General features: G+C 34.5%; 1 protein-coding gene across 1 annotated transcript; it reads left to right on the forward strand.

The window, feature by feature from the left end:
- The first annotated feature begins 547 nt into the window (after positions 1 to 547).
- Positions 548 to 5,967, forward strand: LOC141675129 (putative F-box protein At4g22660). The gene is made up of 3 exons (XM_074481846.1): positions 548 to 1,289; positions 3,714 to 5,011; positions 5,547 to 5,967. Exons 1-2 carry the CDS (start codon positions 1,229 to 1,231, stop codon positions 4,988 to 4,990), a joined length of 1,338 nt encoding a protein of 445 aa, XP_074337947.1. The 5' UTR covers positions 548 to 1,228; the 3' UTR covers positions 4,991 to 5,011; positions 5,547 to 5,967.
- The last annotated feature ends 16,503 nt before the right edge of the window (positions 5,968 to 22,470 follow it).

The raw sequence follows: 22,470 nt of genomic DNA on the forward strand, positions 1-22,470 counted from the left end.
ATTTATGGTATTAATGTATAAATGATTTATCATTTTTTGTATTTCCCGACAGTTGAACCCTAAACTCCCATTGTTTAAGTATCACAAACGTGTATGTATATATATAGAGAGAAAGAGAGAGACATATTTTATTATTGGAAGATGTGGATATTTTCACAAACGCGTATATTGTTCCAATCACAAATCTATATTTTTATTGGTGTTCATTCTTGTCGTACATCTAGATCTTACAATTCGTTCGTGTCGTATCATTTCATGTTTGTATTTAACACAACCCTCTGACTGTTTTTTCAACAAATATCTTATCTACTAAATACGTATATATTTAAAATTATTTTTTAAACTTAATTGAATAATATAATTATTAAATCGTTATACTTGATATTTTTTTAGTTTATGTAGTATGATGCACAAAATACATATTTAAATTTTAAAATACAACTTTTGTGTAACAAAATTCAAAATCGGCTACTAACAAATTGAAGTTCATATAGAGAAACATAAAAAAATATCAAAGAAAACTTGAATCATTATATTTTTGTGATTAAATGATATATTATTTTATTATATTAGATTTATCTATAAAAAATATTAAAAAAAATATTTTACGGGTTATGCGGGTCATGTTCTGGTTAAATGGGTTGACTATAACCCAGCTTTTTTATGCGGGTCAAACTTGTTTTCGACCAGACCCATTTAATAATAACATTAACACATAAAATCCGTGTTGGTACGTCAAACGTGTCGGGTTCGCGGGTTGTTCTCATCTCATGAGCTCTAAACATACTAAATCTAAATTGTGTACTTTCGTGTTCGTGTACTTAAAATGTAATACAAATACTAAATTTTCGTTTCGTGTCATTCGTGGCGTGTACAAAATTTTCGAGTTTACCTACATCACATGGTACAAGTAATTGTCTCTTAGGCATTTGTTAATAGACAGTAGTGAGTGACTGCGGGACAATACACGTGGGAGTATTTTACAACACAAAAGACGTGAAGCTGAAAAGTTCAATTATACAATAGTTATCTCAAAGCATAGTTTGTGTCATTCCTCATATGAGTCCTCAAAATCTCATTTATAAATAAAAAAAGGCGAATGGTAATATATTTTGTTTCTCACTAAGATTGCGTTTGAGATTTAGTTTCATGTACGGTGTCGAGATAGTGGATAAGTGAAATCGATTCAAAGAGAAAGTATTGTGATAATTAATAGCGGAGCAAAATTATGAAAAAATTGAAGACCGAAAAAGAAGATGGGCAAGGAGGAGAAAGTTCTAAGAAGGAAGGTATATAAGAAAAATCTAGTAACAACTTTTGGTACCCTTTCCTTTCATGTTTTCTAATTACTAATAACTTGAGTTTATGTTCATTTTTTTACTTACTAATCAATTAGATTTGTGTTCTTTGTTTGGATCATAGATCTTAATTCTTAATTATGTAATGATGTTTATAGTTACATTGGGAGATTGGGCATATATTTTTTGACATCTACTTGATTATTTTCTAGGAGATTATATAATTCTTTAAATCATATATCTTTTGCGTTTGTGTTTTTGCATCAATTCAAGCTTTGAGAAACTTGTTTTCCGATCAATGTAGATAGTAGATTCAGATAGACATGTGTACAATTAGTGGCAGGGTCACATACTGCTAGGGTCACATACTGCTGAGGGTGTGTCACGGTGTTTTATTGAAAATATATTTGCCATTATTGAAAAAAATTATAGACATGTGTTAGTGAATAAATTCATCCAAACATACCTTTTTATACGAGGTAAGAGGTCTGCACGCTACGTTTATGTTGTTCTCCTAAGTTTTGTACCAATGAAGAAAGAAACTAAGAGAAGAGAAGAGAACAAAACGAATAATCAATGAACTTTGTATTGCGTGCTTTCAAGTTTAGTGTAAGAAAGGAAGATAAAGTAATGAAAACAAAGGACATGTCGAGGTATTATTCTGTAATTTGTGTGAGAGGATGTTTCCAAATCACCCAATTTAAAATAAAGTTTCAGAGAAAATTTAGGAATCGTAAAAATAGTTCATGTTGGGAACACACTTTAAAAAGAAAGTTATGAAATCCCGTCCATTTTCTCTTCATATCTCTCCTTTTTCAAACACCGAAGCACAGAGAGTAAAGAGGTTGTTTCCACAAATACTCTCAACTTGAATATTATGTTAGTACAATATATGTTCATGTGGAATGTGAACTTGGAGTATAAAATAATTAATTAGTCTCACGATATACAAGTAACTTAAAAATATTGCAGAACGAAATAGTAATTTGAACATTCACTTGTGTATCTATAACATGTGATTTTTTTTTCATCTACTAATTGAATTTGCATTGTATTAGTATGTACAACATATTTTAATTTATATATGTCAATTCATTGTATTGAAATGTGATTTTATCACTTAGAGAATTTTCGTTTAGATCTTAACTCAAAAATTGAGGAGGAAGAACAAAGATATTGCTCCAAGAAATTCATGGCGGCTTTTAAATCACTCAGAGCCTTTTCTCTATTCTCAACCTTAAGGGCACAATTGCACTCCTAACTAATATTATATTTTCATAAATACACTTTTTCCCTTTAGTTTTTTTTTATTAATTAAAATGGTATTGAAGAGTCAATACGAAAAGTACTATTGGAGTTGAACACATACTAAATAATTAATTCAATATTTATATTTACATCATTTATAAAGAGTGGACCGAGAGTTTTGGAGATGCTCTTATATTTTACTTAATCAAGTCTACAGTCATATGTGTATGCCTTTTTTTCCTTCTTGGTTTCATTTTCTTCTATATTTGTTCTATGATTACTTTTAACTTTTATCCAATAATTACATTAATTTGTTATTTTTATTATATATTAATTTTTTTGGTTGCAATGTATTAACATTTTTTGTTATTAATATAATCCTTGATTTTTTGCTTTTATCGTGCGTAAATTTGCATATTTCTGAATAAATTTTTTTTATATTAATTTCTAGATTGAATATGGATTCCAGTATGCAACTTAAACACTCAATCAAACTTGGTTGTTCAAAATTGACCCACACAAGCATATGATTTATATGAGTAACATGTTGCTCCTTTATATGTTCTGGTATAGTATTTACATTTAAAAGTTTGTTTCATATAGTGGATCCGTGAAGCTGTAGGGAAAGTATCCCATTTGTGCTGCTAGTCATGGTTTTACAAATTTATAAATGATTAGCATAACCTCACCTGTGAATGGGAAGTTAAAGTGGGTTACAGAATTTGTTGTACATTTTATCTTAAATAAAAATACCAGCCCTTTACATCATTATCTCTGCAACACAAAAAAAAGGATCTCAATACTGTTCTTATGGAAAGAAAGAAAGAAAGAAAGAAAGAAAAATGCTGATTTGCTACAGTATTTTATGGCTAACCCAGAACAGGATGTTTGAAATCATAATATATACTATTACTTAAAAAAAGATGGATGCTTCACAACTCACAAGTTTCCAATAGATTGAAACATTTGTTTCTGTGTTTGTTTGTTGTAACATTAAGGACTTCAATTGTATTCAAACGTTTTATTTAAGTTTCACCTATTTCCAGAATATACTTGTAGATGTGCTTGTCCGTGAGAATTATTTGTTGCTTCACCGGAAGATTTGCTAGTTTTTGTTTGGATGAATAACAGTTTAACTATTCTCCTGTTTAATCGTTTTGTCCGCAGAATTCGGCAGGTCTTCTGCAATAACTTCATGTCCCACTGGTTTGTTTGATCTTCCTAAAGATATGTTGGACAAGATCTTGTCGAAGATGTCTCTAATCAGCATCTTAAACTTTAGGACTGTGTGCCGTTCTTCACGAAATGTTGAGAGATCTTTTGTCTCATCATCATCTAATAGCCAGGTCCATCTAGTACCATGGATTTTGCTTCCTAGAAAACTAGAAGATAAAAGGAGTATCAGCTTCTCTACCTATGAAGATCAAATGGTGTTTACGCGCACTAATACACCCCCTGAATTTTATGATGGTTTATGTTTGGGAACCTCTCACGGATGGCTGGTGATGTTAGATAAAGAATTAAAGCCTTATCTCTTCAACCTTTTTTCATTTGAAAAAATCACATTACCAGAAATTTTTAACTTTCCAAATATTCGTTTTGTTTCCGGATCAGTTGGGAGTGGCTACTATATATACCACTACGAACATCCTTATAAACACATCCGGCGAATTAAGTCTGTGCATGAACTAAGGACTAATTTTGTTTCTAAAGCTGTAGTTTCGGCTAACCCTTCTCACAACAACGGGAACTTCTATGTGTTGATGATATCTGCATGGCGCAAGACTGGAGCTAAACTTGCCTTTTGTTATTCTGGTGATGATGAATGGATACAGCTTGGTGGCCATAATGAATCGTACTGTGATGTTATTTGCCATGCTGATATGTTTTATGCTTTGAACTATCCTGACAAGATTGAAATTTGGGATGTCCATGATTGTTATCCTACAAAAAGAACAAGTATTGTGGCAAGGTACCCTCAGAAAGTTTTTGATACCAAGAGTTCTTTCAGATGCTGTTGTACAACCCGCACTTACTTGGTGGAAGTGTCGGAGGATCTATTTCTTGTTGTGAGGTTTATTGGGTCGTTCCTCCATAGTCATGGAACAAATGAATTGGAAATGAGACATGAGACACTTTGTTTCCAAGTGTATAGGCTTGATACTAGTAAAGAAAAGTGGGAAGAGGTGGAATCATTAGGTAATCTAGTGTATTTTGTAGGTGGAAATCAATCCAAGTCCCTTTTGGTCCCAGATAATTCAGCATACAAAGCAAATTCAATTTACTTTACTGATGATTCTTGGGATATGATGTATTGGCATAAAACACATTATGATATCGGAGTCTATCACATGAAAGATAAAAGCATCGAAACAACTCTTCGGTTTGATTCGCAGAATGAACCACCGCCTTTCTGGATTGACCCGGAATCTTTAGTACATTGATGATACAGAGCACTAGAGCAGGTATGGCTATAATTTAATCTCCCTCTGTGCATTTTGTAAGGATGTGTGAGCCAAATGTCTCATTTTCAATACACCTTTTTGCAGTAAGAAAACAGTTGATATTATTTTTTTACTCCTGCCAACTTTTCGACACCGTCAAATTTTCTTTCATTTCTCAACATAATATTAATTTATGAAGTTATGAAATTATTTTAGGAAATATTATCCTTCTGTAATTCTGAAGTTTGAAAATACTAGGATATCTGCATAAAATTTGTATATTCTGGAAAAAAAATATGTTTCCTGGACATATTATCAAAGCACATATTCAAACAAACAATTTTTCTTTTAAGATGAAGCTATAGTTTAGTTCTTGATTCCAGGTAAAAGATAACGTTCTCAACTTACAGAACAGCCAATTTTGTAATGATGGAGTCTAATTTGAATTGGTTGCTTGTCTTCGCTATTTACTCTCATCTAGGATTTTCAAGCACATGCCACATTTCGCTTGTAGAGTTTCCAATTTGCGGGACTGACGCCTACTTCTCATTTGCAGGTCTGGGAAAAGATTGCAGTGTCTCAGTATGATACTGCAAGTAGTTGTGAGTACTGAATGCAACTATCTAGCGCGGTATTATAGAGTTGGTCACTAGCTAGATGCTTCATATCTTACATATTCTTCTGGATAATCTCACTGCAACACACCCTTGTTCCAGGATTTGCTTATGATTGTACAACTGCTTTATTTTGTTGAAGTCTAGAGATTGCTTATCAATGTTTTTCTTAGAATGTTGTCATTGTATTAAATAAATTCTGGATGTGTGTGTGTTTTTGGAGCAAAAGGCTCCTTTTGGTACAATTTTTGGGTTAAAACAAAAGCCTGTTTGGGCACTTAGAAACGCGCATGGTACATTATATTATTAATAAACCAAAGTGGATGCTTGGTTCAGAAGTTGCTAATAAACGAGCTTGATAAATTCTGGATGCTTTGTCTGTGTTTATTGATGGGGACAAGTGCGGGATAGTATCTAATCTTGCTGTTTTTCTTAATCAGAATCTTGGTCTGTTTCAATGATATAGTTATTATGAACTTTGAAATGAATGGTTGTGGAAGCAGAGCTGTACTGTACTTCTACTTCTATTCTTTTAAACCTTTTAAGTTTTCGTCTTATTCCTTATTTTAGGATAACAAAAGTTAAATTTTTTTTTAAACACCATGCATTCATAATACAACTCCCTCCAGTTGTAGTAGAAGGGAAATATTACAGCAATAGACAGAAACTACATTGTAGATGTTGTAGATTGTAACTATATTGTTTGGGATCAATCGTACTAGCTGTATTACGACAATAGACAGAAGCTGGATCAATCGTACTAGCTGGACCAAAAACCATGCGTTGTGTTGAGCTCAGAGCACTCCAGGGACAAATTTAGGTAATGAAATTACATGTGTTGTGTGGAGATATGCACATGAATTGAATACAAGCTACTGAAAGATCAGAGTAGTAAATATTAAGACCTACAAGCTGCTGCATAAAAACTGGCCATAGGAAATGAATTGAAAACACACTAGATACCTAGAAATCTGATAAATTATAAATCTATTTTTTATTCATTTCCCTCCACTTTTTTACTTTTTGACGAGGTGGCAATTATAGCTATTGTTATAGTTTGTGCTAAATATAACACCAACTATAGCAATATGCTATTTTAGCACCAAGTTTAGCACATCATTGAAGTTGATTTTTTTTTGATTTTGAGCTATAATATAGATATAGCACAAGATATAACTCACCATTAGACTTGCTCTAAAACATCTTGCAACCTAGACAAACATGAAAATAACAATCAACTGAAACTACATCTGTAATAAGCAACCTTGGAGCCGGCCCAAACCACATAAAACTATTTTTCCCTGCAAGTAATGTAAACTTTATTTGTTTATAGTTGGATCTTGAATCATGGTTGCAGCCCTACAGAAACAATGGGTAAAAGTTAGGTAGCCCTCGCTTCTTTCAAACAGACGGAAATACTGTGAACAATGATCTCCCCCTCCCCCCCCAAGCAGAGGGTAAATCATGAGCATGTTCTGTTCTGACTTAATTATTACTGACTTAGCAAGGTAAGAGGTTGTTTCTTCGCCAGTAAAACTTGCATTCACTTTATCACATCGTCCAGGCCCATTCCAACATTTCTTGATCAATTTTGAAGTGGCTCACTGGCATTTGATTCCAGTTGATATCTCAACCAAGTCATCCCTATTACTTTAGCTCATACTAAAATCACTGCAATGCTTTCTAACGTTACTGTATAATTAATTACTTCACAAAAATTGCAGTTAAAATGAAGGAAAAAATTGTAGAATGTCCATATTTTCAAGTTATTGTTGTAAGCAACGGGAATAAATAATACTCCCCGTCCCCCAATAAGCCCCAAATGTCATTTTTTTGAATCAAATGACTGTTAATGTCAATTTATGAAAAGGTGACCCTAATTGTCACTTTAAAATCAGTTCACATTTTTGTTAAATATAAAAACTCATTTCCGTTTCACGTTTTTAACATTTTTTTTTATTTTTCTTTACTATGTTACATAACTTAAGTCATATTTGGAGACAATAAACAACACTTGATATTACGTTTTTAACTATAAAACATAACTTAAAAATATGTTTTCATTTATTTTTAATTAATATTTTATATTTTCATAACTCTTATTGAGTTTCAAAAATATTAAAATTTTAAATTAATTTTTTAAAATTCAAGTGTGGGCTACAATTCAACAATCATCAACTTTTTAGGGTTCAATAATCCCTTTTTTGAATTTTAGAAATATTAAAAAATTGAAAAAAATATGTCTAATTTAATAATTTTTAACATTTTAGGATTCACCCACCCCACAGGTTTTTAGAAATATTAAAAAATAAATTAATAAAAGATACATTGATTTAGGATTTAGGATTTTGGGGGCCTAAACCCCTAGAGTCTAAACCCTAATTTAATCTAATCTAGGGTTTACGATCTAAACCCTAGACATCAAACTCTAATTATTCACCGATTTTAATATTTTAAGGTTAACCAATTCCCAATTTGAGTTTTAAAAATATTAAATAATTAAAGATCTGAATAAAATATGAAAAAAACCCGTTAGAGTAAATTTTTAAACTTTAAAATATAACATTATCTAGCATTTTGGGTATAAAAAAAACAAAACGCAAACTCAATATGCGTTAACATGAAAAACATAGTTTGGGATTGTGTTTTGCCCCGGTAAACATGATTGTAAGTTACGTTTTTAGTAAAAAAAAATAAAAAAAAAATAAAAACGAAACACGCAACTACGTTTTTGATTAAAAATAAAACAGAACACGAAATTCCGTTTTGGAGTGACATTTGGGCCATATTTTCTCAAAATGACATTGAGGGTCATTCTCCTTCAAATTGTGACAGTTAGGGCCAACACCCCCATCCCACTAAATTCTTAACATTTGAAATAGAAAGTTCGACATGTTGCCCACTGAAGATACAATTGTTTAAGGGGGGTTGGATACAATTGTATAAATGTTTCGAACAAGTAATAAAATATAACAGCTTTTTATATATCTGATAAAAACTGTTACAAAACTCTCTCAAGAAATTCTGATATTCTTGAGAGCTGCTAGGTCGAATGATACTCGAGATCGATACACTTAGTGATGACCTAAACTGTGTTTATATACTACACAGCTACAACAAATCAATCTAAGATATGCATTATCAAAAGATAACCGAAACTGATACATATCTTCAACTGAATAGATAAAGTCCTATAACTCAGACGTAAAAGATATATGCTCCACAATATAAGGAATAAAACAAATCTTTTAAGCTAACTGTCTTCAAATACTGATGACATCCAAATGCTGATGATGTGTCAAATCCTGACGACACATCAGATACTGATGACACCCGAACAGCCAGATCCTGAGTTTCTTCTAATCATTGAGAATTCAATATGTAACAATCTCTCCAAATTTATGCTTAATGTTATGAAGCACAAATTCCATTCTCAATGATGCCAAAACCAATCTACAAAATGTACAAGGAGTAAAGCTTACTTCAGTATCTGAAGATAACTGACAGTTGTTTTCAGAAAGTTTTTCAATCTTTCTTCCTCCTTATCTCGTAGGACTTTAACAAGCTTTTTCTTCAACTCTCTCTTCTCTTCAGTGTCTTCTCTAAGCTGATAGATAACTGATCTCAATTTAAAAATTGAGCTTTTTCCTATCTTAAGATCACCAATCAACATGTAGCTTAAACTGACATCTTCATGATCAGGACTGAAGGATAACTGATGACTGTTGAGAAAAACTTGTAGCACTATAGCTCCCTTTTTCATCTTTATTTCTTGACCAGTATAAGTTCTGTACTCAGGAACATAATCACCATTGTATTTATCATCTTTTGTCATGACTCTTCTTCTGATGACTTCAAGTATCATAGAAGACCAGTTTCTAGTGACATTGTTCTCAACTCTAAGAAGATAGTGAATGTATTTCAATTCTGTCACAGTCTTCATTAAGAGTTGCTACAATGTAAAGTTATTTACTTTACCATCCCTGAAAAAGTACAAAATCTCTTCTCTGACATCATTATCATTTATCTTTCTATAGACGATCTTCGCGGCTTCAACTTTCTCAAGATGTGAAGGAGAAACTTTTTCACCAAGATTCTCTGTCAGAGTATTTGTATCCAGCAGATCATATCTTAAAATCTCCATATCAGAATGACCAATCCCTCCTCTGGTTCGAGATTTGACAAGTTTCAGTTTTTCATTGTATTCCACCCAAGAAGGTTTCTTGATGGACTTATCAACATCATTATGTTCTGGAATAGAATCTCTTAACCCTGCCGACATAAATTCAACATGCTTGAACCCTTTAGGATAGTCAAATGTATAAATATCTTTCCATCTTCTGTCTTTCATGCTGAGAGGAGCATAAGTTGTAGACATGTCATTAATTTTCCCTTTTGTTTTATGTCATAGCTCTATCTTTGATTTAAAAACTCTCTGCAAATATTCTTTACATGCCTGATCAACTTTCCTCCTATCAACCTTTTCTTTTTCATCAACCTCTGAAGAATGAGGAGTGACTGCTGGAGTAAGGGATGAATTATTTAATATTTCGATCACCTTTTCATCAGAGTCAAAATCAGTTATCAGGTTCATAGCATCAGAATCTGCTTTTACCTCAGGATTTGTGTTTGCATCAGGAGTTACATTCTGATTTGCTGTATCAGCTTGATCAATGTCAGTGGCTGATTTTTTCTTCCTTGGTATAATCAACTCTTCTGGCTTCTGAACTTCTTCATCTTCTTCATATCCTTCATGTCCTTGTACAGGAACATACCCTTCTCTGGATAGAAAATTCAGAAAAGTAAAGTTAAATGCAGTCACATGACTTGATTTAGAAATTCTTCCTCCTCTTCCTCTAGCTCTCGTAGATCTACCACCTCTTTTTCCTCTTCCCTTAGAAGTGTTAGCTTTAGCTTCAATCTGATCCATTAGCTCCTTTTGTTGCATAACCACTTTTTCAGGTGTCATATCAGGAAATTCTTTAGTTATATACCCACGAGCACTCTTAGCATTCTTTTGATCAAACCTCTTGTCTTTGTTGTACAAGACAATCTCTTCACCTGTTTCCTTATGCCTGTGAGGAAAGAATTATCCCTTCGCATATGCTAAATTAGAGATTGTAACATCATCATCCTCAGGAGCACCAACAGTAGTCTTGTGCTTGGCTTTGTGAGTACCAGTAGACTTCCTTTGTCCTGAAGAATGAGTCTTCTTGGAATGTTGAGGTTGTTGAGCAATAGAAGCAATTTGAACATCTGTAACCGGATTATTCTTATCAATATCATCATCAATATCTTTATCCTTTGTCTGGCTAGAATCTGGTATACATTTTGTAGCAACTATCTTCTCCCCCTTTTTGGCATCAGTATTTGAAAGAAGAGAAAACAGAGCATCCAGTTTGTCACCTATAGAAGAGACCTTATCTTCTAGGGAGGAAATTCAAGAGGCCATGCTGTGTTGAGATTCGACAACATCTATGATAGTATTTTTCACACTTTTGAATCCAGCTGAGGTAGGTGTGTGAAGCAAAAATCCATCAAATTTCTCCTTGACAGCAGCATGAGACTTCTTCATTTCATCAAGGTCAGAGTGAATTCCTTTAACAGAAATAGTGGAGGCCTTAAGATGCAACTTCAGATCAGGAGTTTGAATTTCATCACAGGCACGATGAATATGTTGTAGTCCAACAGCAGACGAGATAAAAGTATTTGCAAGTCTCCATTTATAATCTCATTCTGTCTGTTTGTTTGAAATGCTCAGCATCAGCATAGTAATAAGAATGATTTTCATTGAAGTGCGAAGAAGAACCAACATTAGACTTCTTAGATGCATCAATTACAGACTTAAGCTGAGCCGTGTCAGAATTATCCTAATCACTGTTATTATCTGAATCAGACAGCCAATTAGAAGAATTTGCAGAATCAGGCAGAGTTACCTTGACTTTATCCAGATTCTTTGCAAGAGATGCCTGTGGCTGATGAGATCCTAAAACAGAAACATGGTAACACCTAAATCTCTCTGTTCTTTTCAAGTGATCTCATCACTTCTCACACAATATATTACTTTTAAGAGTAATATTGTTCTCACAGAAGAAACTTTATAAGTAAAGAAAAACTTATAAGATTCTTGTCTCAAAGCTACCTCTCTTTTTGCCAGTACAGGAGACTGCCACTCAATTTTTTTTAATATGATATTTTCACACAGTCTCACAGAAAGGCTCAATTACACATTTAGCAAAGAAATAAGAGATGGTTGAGAAGAGTTATATGCCTGTCATATAAATAGAGGTAACCTCAAAGAAGAGACTATTTATAATCATACAAACATGAGAATATATATGAGAAAGTTAGCAATACCTGAAGGTGAGTCCTCAAGTGGAAGTGAGGATAGTGGAGGAACAAATAGCACATCAGGATGCTTCTACAAACTAGCAATCATTAGTGAATCATCAATAGTAGTTAGTGCAATTGAAGGATGATTCTCAATAGGAGCTGTTGTAACATCAAGATTTGTTCTGTCAGGAGAAAGTGAAAGACCAACATCAGTACTTTGAACTGATGGTTCTTGTGGAGTCTGAGACATGTGAGCTGCTTCAGCAGTTTTTGGTGAAGGTTCTTGTGTGCTCTTCTAAAAAATAGGATCATTTATGATTACATCCACCTTTGACAGTATCTCCTGATGAGTTTGCTTTTCCTGTAGTAGTTGAACAGAGTAAGCATGAAGATCACTCTGAGCAATATTAACAATAATCTGTGCAGCCTCATTGTCTGCATCTCCCCGTTGAGAAAATGGTTCTTGTGTGACTGGATGTGTTGCAGTTGCTAAATCCCTTTGAGACTTAGGTTCTTGTGTACTGACATCCTTGGCAAGAGGCCGAGTCTTCTTCTTCTTTCTGATGTATCCAAGTACTTCTTCACTTTTTCTTTTCAACTTGCTCTTTGAAGTTTTCTTGTGTTCAGCAGTTGCTTTATTTACGGGAAGATTGTCAAGCAGATCACTAGCATCAGTAGTTGGCTCCTTGGTTCCAGTAGTGTTTACAGAGTCATCAGGATGTTGATCAATGGACATCCTGATTTTTGATAAGGACCCTATTGGCATATGATCATCTGAGTCGGAATCTTCTTGTATGATCAGTTTTCGTTTCCTGATTGGAAAGCAGTCTTCTTTCTTCTCACTCTCACTCAATGAGGCTTGTTTAGCTTTCTGTCCAGATGTGACAGATTTATTAAACAGCTTTTTCTTTGTTACAACTGATGTCTTTTAAGAGACAGCAGAGGAGGCTAATTTAAGAGCTTGATGTGTTTGCTATTTGGAAGAAGAAATGCTTGGGTTAGAAACAAGATGGGTGGTTTCTTGATTCTCAGCATCAGGAGCTGTGACAGAGGTGCCAGCATCAGGATTTACAGGCACTTGTGTAGGAGTAGGTCTATTTCTTAACATAAATTGCCTGACCTCTCTAGGAAGAAAGGGAGGTCCTGAAAATTTATTCTTTTCATCCCTTTTAATATGATCAGTGATTGCTTTTTTAGATATTTGAAAAACAGGGAGTAATTCATCATCATCAAAAATAACATTAGGGCATAGAAAATTGAAAATCACTTGTAGAAATCTAGTATACCCTATTACTCCTAAAGCGTCTACTCTCCTAGCAATTAAGAACTGTAGTATAGTATTACCATAATCAAAATCACCAGAGTAAAGAAGAGAGTACCCAATTCTCAGAGACGTGGATGGAAGATCATCAAAATTTGTTGTCTTATTCAAGAAACACCTACAGATGCAGTCAAAGAAAAAATTCCACTCTCTTTTCAGTTTAGTCCTGGCCAGTTTTCCAATGGTTGTGATTTCTCCTTGATAGCCTAAGGTCCTTAGCATATCAAACAGCTGCTCAGTGGTATGAGTATCAGGAGCACCATTAAGGGCATGCAATCTCAAGGCTTGAAGCAGAATATCAGCATCAACTTCATATCTTTGGCCCTTATATTCAAAGGAAAAGCTAGTGTTTGTTTAATTTACCACAAATGTATTCCAGACCTGCATGACAGCCCTGTATGACACCTTGACATGATTCGTGAGAGCATACCCAATTGGACATAGAAGGAGAAAATCCTGAATATCATGAAAAGATGATGGTAGCTGCTGATGTGTAAGCACAACTAGGTAATTTTTAGTGCCAAATATATTTCCATGAATGATTGTGGTTTGACTGAAGAGTGGCGAAACTTCAGACATTGTCATGATGTGTATAGCTTGTGAGAGAGAGAATACGTGAGATATGCACAGTGAAGCTATGTGTACGATGAATTGTGTCACATAATTTCTTCTGTTATAACTTTTCTATTCTGGAGTATAACACATTCATATGAAGAAGGTAATTAAGTGAATATGACTTTGAACAAGTAACAATTACTGAGTTATAGAATTTGACGGTGGAGTAAATTATGGAAGTAAAGACAAAATACATACAGATATGTCAAGACACAACTGTAGAAATTTGTTAATCAGATAATCCACCATTAACCAATAAGTAAGTGAGATAATTAATTGTAGCAAGAAAACTACTCAGAAATTAATTAAGACTAATAATCTGAATTAGAACGTGCCGACCTGTCGTCAGTATTTGAGACCTTGTTTCCGTCAGGATTTGACAAACTCAGGATATGTCGATTCGAATTCAACATTTGTTTGTCAAAACAACACAAATTATTAGCAACCACAATTTTAATCAAAACAATCATCAAGATATACAATTTAAGTAGATGATGTAAAGATTAACAGGCTTCAATAAGAACATTCACATGCATATAATACAAGATAAGCATAGACTAAATCTTGTAATCAAAATAAATTTCATTAATATATCAGAAGAGTACATTTCATGAAATTTATAGATTACATGCAAAAAGATTACAGGATAGTCCTAGTCTAAGATGGTGAACATCAACAACCTTGGTCTAAGAAGCCTGACAAAGCTGATGGTGAAGAGAAACAGATGGAGGATGTTTAATGCTTCTTCCTACTTTCAACAAAGAGAATAACAAGACGAATAATTTTCTCCTGCTGTTTAAGATTGTGGAGATGAAAGTCTCTTTGGAAAAATAGAAGATCATTTTTGATGACGTCTGGAAGTTGAATCCAGATGTCGTGTGGAATGTTGTTGATGGGATATTGAGTTTGGATTTCATTTCAAAAAATTGTCACACGATTTGTGCCATAGCAGTAGAACCAGCTGGAATTCGCCATTGTGTGTGAGAAGTGAAAGTGAGGAAATGTGTTTGAGTATGAGAAGAGGTAAAATGACTTAAGGATGAGTGGTCATTTAAATAACCGAGAGAGATAGAGAAGGAATATCAAGAGACTAAGAGACTTGCCAATTATTAAGTGAAGAGTTAACTTAATGTTTAACCAAAAGATGTCTTTTGAAGGCACATCTCCCTAGACTGATGTGTAATGATGACAATGATATATTTATTCATACATGCATACTTAACAAATAAATTCACTTAATTTATCATGCATATAAAGATGAATTATATCAAATATTTCTGGCTTAATATCTAAAAACACATCATTTAGGACATATCAGGATTTGGTCAGTATACATCAGGATTTGATCAAATATAAATTGAAATAAATTTATTTATCCCAATTAACCATACCAAGTTCATTCACAAGCTTTGTAAATGTTGCTTCAAGTAATGGCTTTGTGAAGATATCCGCCAGCTGTTGATCGGTAAGAACAAAATAAAGTTCTATGGTTCCTTCCATTACATGCTCTCTTATGAAGTGATATTTGATACTGATGTGTTTTTTAAGAGAGCGTTGCACCGGATTTCCTGTCATAGCAATAACACTTTGATTATCACAAAAAATAGGAATTTTTAAAAATGATAATCCATAGTCCATGAGCTGATTTCTCATCCATAACAACTGAGCACAGCAACTTCTAACTGCAATATATTCAGCCTCAACAGTTGAAGTAGAAATAGATTTATGCTTCTTGCTGAACCATGAGACTAATCTGCCTCCCAAAAACTGACAGCTTCCTGATATACTCTTCCTGTCTATTTTGCATCCAGCAAAATCAACATCTGAATAACCACATAGTGCAAAATCAGCTTCCCTTGCATACCAAAGTCCAAGTGAAACAGCACCCTTGAGGTATCTGAAAATTCTCTTTACTGCAATTAGATGTGGCTCCCTTGGATTTGCCTGAAATCTTGCACATAAATAAGTGGCAAACATAATGTCTGGCCTACTTGCAGTTAGGTATAAAAGAGAACCAATCATACCTCTATAGCTTGTGATATCAACTGCTGTACCTTCATGAGGATCAAGTTTTGTAGCAGTTGCCATAGGAGTACTTGCAGTTGCACTTTCTTACATATTAAACCTCTTCAGTAGATTTTTTGTGTACTTGGACTGATTAATATAGATGCCATTATCAGTCTGTTTAATTTGCAAGCCTAGGAAATATCTCATCTCTCCCATTATACTCATCTGATATCTTGATTACATCAATTTTGAAAACTTATCACACAGTGTTTGATTAGTTGATCCAAAAATGATACCATCCACATAAATTTGAACTAAAAGCAAATCTTTACCTTTATTCAGATAAAATAAGGTTTTATCTATTGTACCTCTTTTGAATCCACTTTCAAGTAGAAACTGAGCAAGGATTTCATACCATGCTCTAGGTGCTTGCTTCAATCCATAGAGTGCTTTATCAAGTCTGTAAATATAGTCAGGATGTTTAGGATCCACAAATCCTGGTGGTTGTTCAACATAGACTTCATCTTCAAGTTCTCCATTGAGAAATGCACTCTTGACATCCATCTGAAAGACCTTGAACTTTTTGTGAGCAGCATATGCCAAGAAGATTTTGATTGCTTCCAGCCTAGCAATAGGATAAAATGTCTCATCATAGTCAATACCTTCCTGTTGGGAATAACCTTTAGCCACCAATCTTGCCTTGTTTCTGATGATCGTTCCATCAGAATCAGTCTTATTTCTAAAGACCCACTTTGTGCCTATAATTGACCTGTTCTTAGGTCTAGGCACCAGCTTCCATACTTCATTTCTTTCAAACTCATTCAATTCTTCTTGCATAGCCATGACCCAATCTGTATCTTTAAGTGCATCTTCTACTTTCTTTGGTTCTTCTCTTTAAAGTAGATTATGATATAAACATTCATTATGAGTTGCACTTCTTGTCTTTAAACCATCATCAGGATTTCCAATAATCAGACCAGGAGTATGATCTTTAGTCCATTTTCGGGCACTGGGAAGTGTCCTTCTGGAGCTAGATGCTCCCCCTGAATTGTATGCCTCATCAAATGTATTTGAGGCTCCCCTGAATATGTCGTGTTATCTCCTGATGAGATATTGGGACTTGACTCATGTTTATCTGATGTTAAATCAGCATTGGATTATGAGAGATTAGATTGAGAAAAACCTTGAGATGATTCTTCAGTGTTAGTGCCATCAGCTGACCCTTGCAGTTGCTCCCCCTCAATATGTGCAGGTTCATTAGTACAATGATTATCTTCAGGATCTGAAGGAGTGTCAGGATTTGGATCATCAGGATTTGTCAGTTCATTACAGTTTGATCCAGATTCCAACAATGCATTTTCATTTGCAAAGATTAGACTTTCATGAGTATCTTCTGCAAATCCATGAATCTTCTTATCATCAAAAGATACATTGATGGAGACATTACAGTGCTTGTTCTCAGATTGAAAATTCTGTATGCTTTTGATCGTGAGTATCCAACAAAGATTCCTTCATCAGCCTTTGATTCAAACTTTCCAAGCTGATCAGTATGAGTTCTCAAAACAAAGCACTTACATCCAAATACATGAAGATGTTTGAGACTGGGCTTCTTCTCTTTTAGCATTTGATAAGGAGTAACACCATATATGTTTATCAGAGTGATATTCTGAGTATAACATGCTGTGTTTACAGCTTCAGGCCAAAAGTAAGTGGGTAGTTTTGCTTCTTATAGCAGAGTTCTGCCAGCTTCAATCAAGATTCTGTTCTTCCTCTCAACTACACCATTTTGCTGAGGTGTACCAGGAGCTCAGAATTGTTGTTCTATGCCTTTGTACTTGCAGAATTCCTCCATTTTTGAGTTCTTGAATTCAGTGCCATTATCACTTTTCAGGATTTTCACTTTATGAGTAGATCCATTTTCAATTTGCCTTATGTGGTCCAGAAGAATTTCTGGAGTTTCATCCTTCCTGTGTAGAAAATAAACCCAAGTATATCTAGTGAAATCATCAACAATTACGAGTGTGTACCTTTTCTTGTTGATGGACATTGTGTTCACTGGTCCAAAAAGGTCCAGGTGTAGCATGTGATATGGCTCAGAAATAGAGAATTCTGTTTTGCTTTTGAAAAATACTCTTCTTTGTTTAGACTTTTGGCAAGCATCACAAAGACCATCACTTGAGTATAGCATGTTTGGTAATCCTATTACAAGCTCCTTCTTGGCAAGTTCATTGATTGAATTAAAGTTGACATGTGAGAGCTTCTTATGCCAGTTCCGGCTTTCATCTACTGATGCCTTAGAGATAAGGCAAGTAGCTTCCTTTTCAAGACTTTCATGTAGCCTTACTTCATATATGTTACCATGTATGTATCCTATCAAGACAATTTTCTTTGACTTGTTATGAACAACTTCAAAGTGTGAGTCACAGAATACCACATGATAACCTTTGTCAGTGATTTGACTGATGCTCAGAAGATTATGCTTCAGTCCATCCACCAGAGCTACATTCTCTATTGCTACCTTTCCAATTATCAAGTTGCCATATCCCAGAGTGTGTCCTACATTTCCATCTCCATAAGATACGTCAGGGCCAACCTTCTTCTCAAATTCTGACAACAAGGATTTATTCCAAGTCATGTGTCCTGAACATCCACTATCCAAGACAAGTATATTTTTCTTGTTACCCTGCAATCAGAAGAATAATTAATTAGAAGGATTTTTAAGGACCTGTTAGATATATTTGATAATATCACGTCTAATATGATTTATATTTAGTTTTCAGATCTTACTTAAACATGACAAATCAGTACTTAATATCTTGATAGAGTCAAGGAAGGGCCTTACAAACCAACCAAGCTCACTGTTGCAGTTGCAGGTGAAGTAGCAAAGTCAGTACCAAAGGAAAAGAGTGACTATACTGCTGAAGATATCGCATCAATTGCTAAGGATGCTAAGATACGACACTTACTGCATAGTGCCATTGATAATGTAATGTCAAACAGGGTAATAAACTGCAAGACTGCAAAGGAGATATGGGATGCCTTGGAAACAAGATGTCAGGGAACTGATACGATTAAGAAGAACAGGAAGACAATACTCACTCAAGAGTATGAACACTTTGACTCAAAGGCTAATGAGTCATTGACTGATTTATATGATAGATTTGTCAAACTCTTGAATGATTTGTCACTGGTTGATAAGGAGTATGATCTTGAAGATTTAAACCTTAAATTCCTGTTGGCTCTTCCTGAAAGCTGGGATTTGAAGGCAACAACAATAAGAGACAACTATAATCTTGATGAAACAACTCTTGATGAAATTTATGGAATGCTCAAGACTCATGAACTTGAGATGGAACAAAGAAGCAAGAGAAAAGGAGGAAAGTCAAGGACAATTGCTCTTAAAGCTGAAGAAGAATCCCCCAAGGCAGCTACCTCAAGGAAAGGCAAGGGTAAAGCTCTCTTCACAAAGTCTGATACCGAGTCATCAAGTTCTGAAAGTGATGATGACTCAGAATCTGAAAGCTTGCCTGAGACGGATGCTGATGAAGAGATGATGAAGCTGTGTGCTCTTATGGTGAAAGGAATCACAAAGATTGCATACAGGAAGTTCAGGAAGGGAAAGAAGTTTTCCAGGAAAGGTGCAAGTTCTGATAAGAAGAATTTCAGAAAATCTGAGGGCAGAGGAGAAAAGTCTGACAGAGGAGATTATACAAATGTCAAATGCTACAACTGTGGTGAGAAAGGCCACATATCTCCTGATTGCAAGAAAGTGAAGAGTGACAAAGGCAAGGCTCTTGTCACAAAGAACAAAAGCTGGACAGACACCTCAGATTCTGAAAGTGAGGAAAATTATGCCTTGATGGCAAATGCTGATATGGCAAGTGCTGAAAGCAGTTCTGAAGCTGCTGATTTAAAGGTACCTCAAACTACTTATGCCTTTCATACTGATGATATTAATGAGTTGAGAAGATATCTTAAAACCATATTCATTAGCTATAGAGATCAAAATTTAACATGTGAAAGATTAACTTCTGAAAATCTTGTTTGCAAAAAGAGGAATGATTATTTAGAAAAAGAGTTAGTCATGTTCCATCAAACTCAGAAAGATAGAGATGATCCTTTTTATGTTAGAGATGAAGTGCTTAAAATGAATGAATCTCTAAAAGCCGAGTTAGAAAAGGAAAGAGAGATTATCAGGACTTGGACTAACTCTGGCAGAACAACTCAGAATTTGTTAAGTAGTAAAAACTGGAAATAGGGCTTAGGTTATGGAGAGGATAAGAATGATAAAGGAACTGTAGATATTAAGCCTATAGTTGTTAAACAAAAGCCAAAGTTAAAACCTGTTAAGTTTGTAGCTGTAAAGTCTGATACTGAGAAATCAGAAGTTAAGAAGGAATTAACTTCTGACAAACTAAAACAGGAAAAGACAACTGAAGTAAACGTAGGCTTAATGACAAAGAAGCAGCTTAAGCATAAGCTAAAAGATGTTAAGAATGCAAACAAGGTAAAATCACCTAGGAAAAATAGGAATGGAAAGGAAGGTGTGAATAATAGCAATGATTATAAGCCTGTTCCTGATGCTCCTAGAAAAATATGTCATAACTGTGGAAGTTCTAACCATCTGGCTTCTTTTTGCAGGAAGAATAAGAACATAAACTCCTTACCTTCAAAGTCAGGAGTTAAGAGTTAGTCTGTTAGATATAAGCCACAAAATCCTTGTTTTCATTGTGGTAGTTTATGGCATTCTATTTATACTTGTAAGGAATATCATAGTCTGTACTATGATTATTATCAAATAAAACCTTCTTTAAAGAAAGTTAGCATTGTTCCTTCTAGGATCCAAGCAAGTCTGGGTCCTTAAAACTAATCATTAGTGGTCTTTGTGATTGCAGGGCAACATGAAAAACATCCTAGTTCTGGACAATGGATGTTCAGGATATATGACTGGAAATAAAGCCCTGTTATCAGACTTTGTGGAGAAGGCTGGCCCAAGTGTTTCTTATGGAGATGGTAACATTGGAAAAACATTGGGATATGGCAATATCAATCTTGGGAATGTCATCATTAAAGAAGTAGCTCTGGTCTCAGGACTTAAACACAATCTGTTGAGTGTCAGTCAAATCTGTGACAGAGGTTATCATGTGGATTTCTTTGAAGAACACTGTGAAGTTGTAAGTAAATCTAGAGGCAAAGTTGTTCTGAAAGGATACAAGCGTGGTAACATTTATGAAGCTAAGCTTTCAACAAGTACTGATGGTTCTGCAATCTGTCTGATGAGTAGAGCATCAATTGAAGAAAGCTGGAATTGGCATAAGAAACTCTCTCATTTAAATTTCAACAATATAAATGAACTAGTCAAGAAAGATCTTGTGAGAGGACTGCCAAAGTCAGTATTTGCTCCTGATGGCCTTTGTGATTCTTGTCAGAAGGCTAAACAAAGGAAATCCTCATTCAAGAGCAAGACTGAATCATCAATTCTTGAGCCTTATCACCTTCTACATGTTGATCTATTTGGCCCAGTAAATGTCATGTCTATTGCAAAGAAGAAATATGCTATGGTCATAGTGGATGAGTTCACCAGATACACATGGGTATATTTCTTGCACACAAAAAGTGAAACTGCATCTATCTTGATTGATCATGTCAGGCAACTGGATAAATTGGTCAAAGATTCTGTGAAAATAATAAGAAGTGATAATGGTACTGAGTTCAAGAATTTGATAATGGAAGGGTTCTGCAAAAACCATGGAATCAAGCAGGAATTTTCTGCTCCTGGAACTCCACAGCAAAATGGAGTTGTTGAAAGAAAGAATAGAACTCTCATTGAAGCTGCACGTACAATGTTCGATGAAGCAAAGCTTCCAACCTTGTTGTGAATATGTTGTGCACTTGATGATTACCTAAACAAAACATCTAAGTAGATTTTACTTAGTGAAATAATGTAGCACTCGACGGATAAGAATTATAGTCCCGACGGATAACTCAGTTTAAGTACCGACGGATGAGTAATTTATTATCCATCGGGTTGAGTAGCTTATATAATGATAAGTTTGTAGCACAGTGTTGTATGCACCTTTGTATAGAATCTGTAGTAGCATATAAGTCATGTTGACTTTAACTAGATATGCAGAATAGGTTGATTAACTGTACATAAGCAATGTCTTGTAATTCTGTATAAGTGAAATGAAGTCAAGTTCCAAAATAGCTATCAACGGATGCTTAACAAAGCTTCGACGGATGATCAAATGACTTTCAACGGATGTTCAAAATAGCAGTCGACGGATGATCAAGTAAGTCATCGACGGATGATCTGAAAGTCGACGGATGATAATATCAAGATTCAAACATCAGTTGAACAGTGAAAGCTGACACACAGCCGTCGAGATTGGATACAAACACTGTGGAAGCCCATTAACTGGGTAATAGAGGACGAAAAGCAGCAAAGATCAAGACTGTTAGATTTTATATTTATTCAGTTCTTTTGACTTTGTAATCTTGGTAATATATATAAACCAAGAGAGTAGCAAATAAAAATAACTAAGAAAACTAAGTGAGCTTAAAAACAAACACAGAGAAATCTTTGTAAG

This window comes from Apium graveolens, chromosome 7 (genome assembly GCF_009905375.1).
Source record: "Apium graveolens cultivar Ventura chromosome 7, ASM990537v1, whole genome shotgun sequence".
NCBI classification, from domain to species: Eukaryota; Viridiplantae; Streptophyta; class Magnoliopsida; order Apiales; family Apiaceae; genus Apium; species Apium graveolens.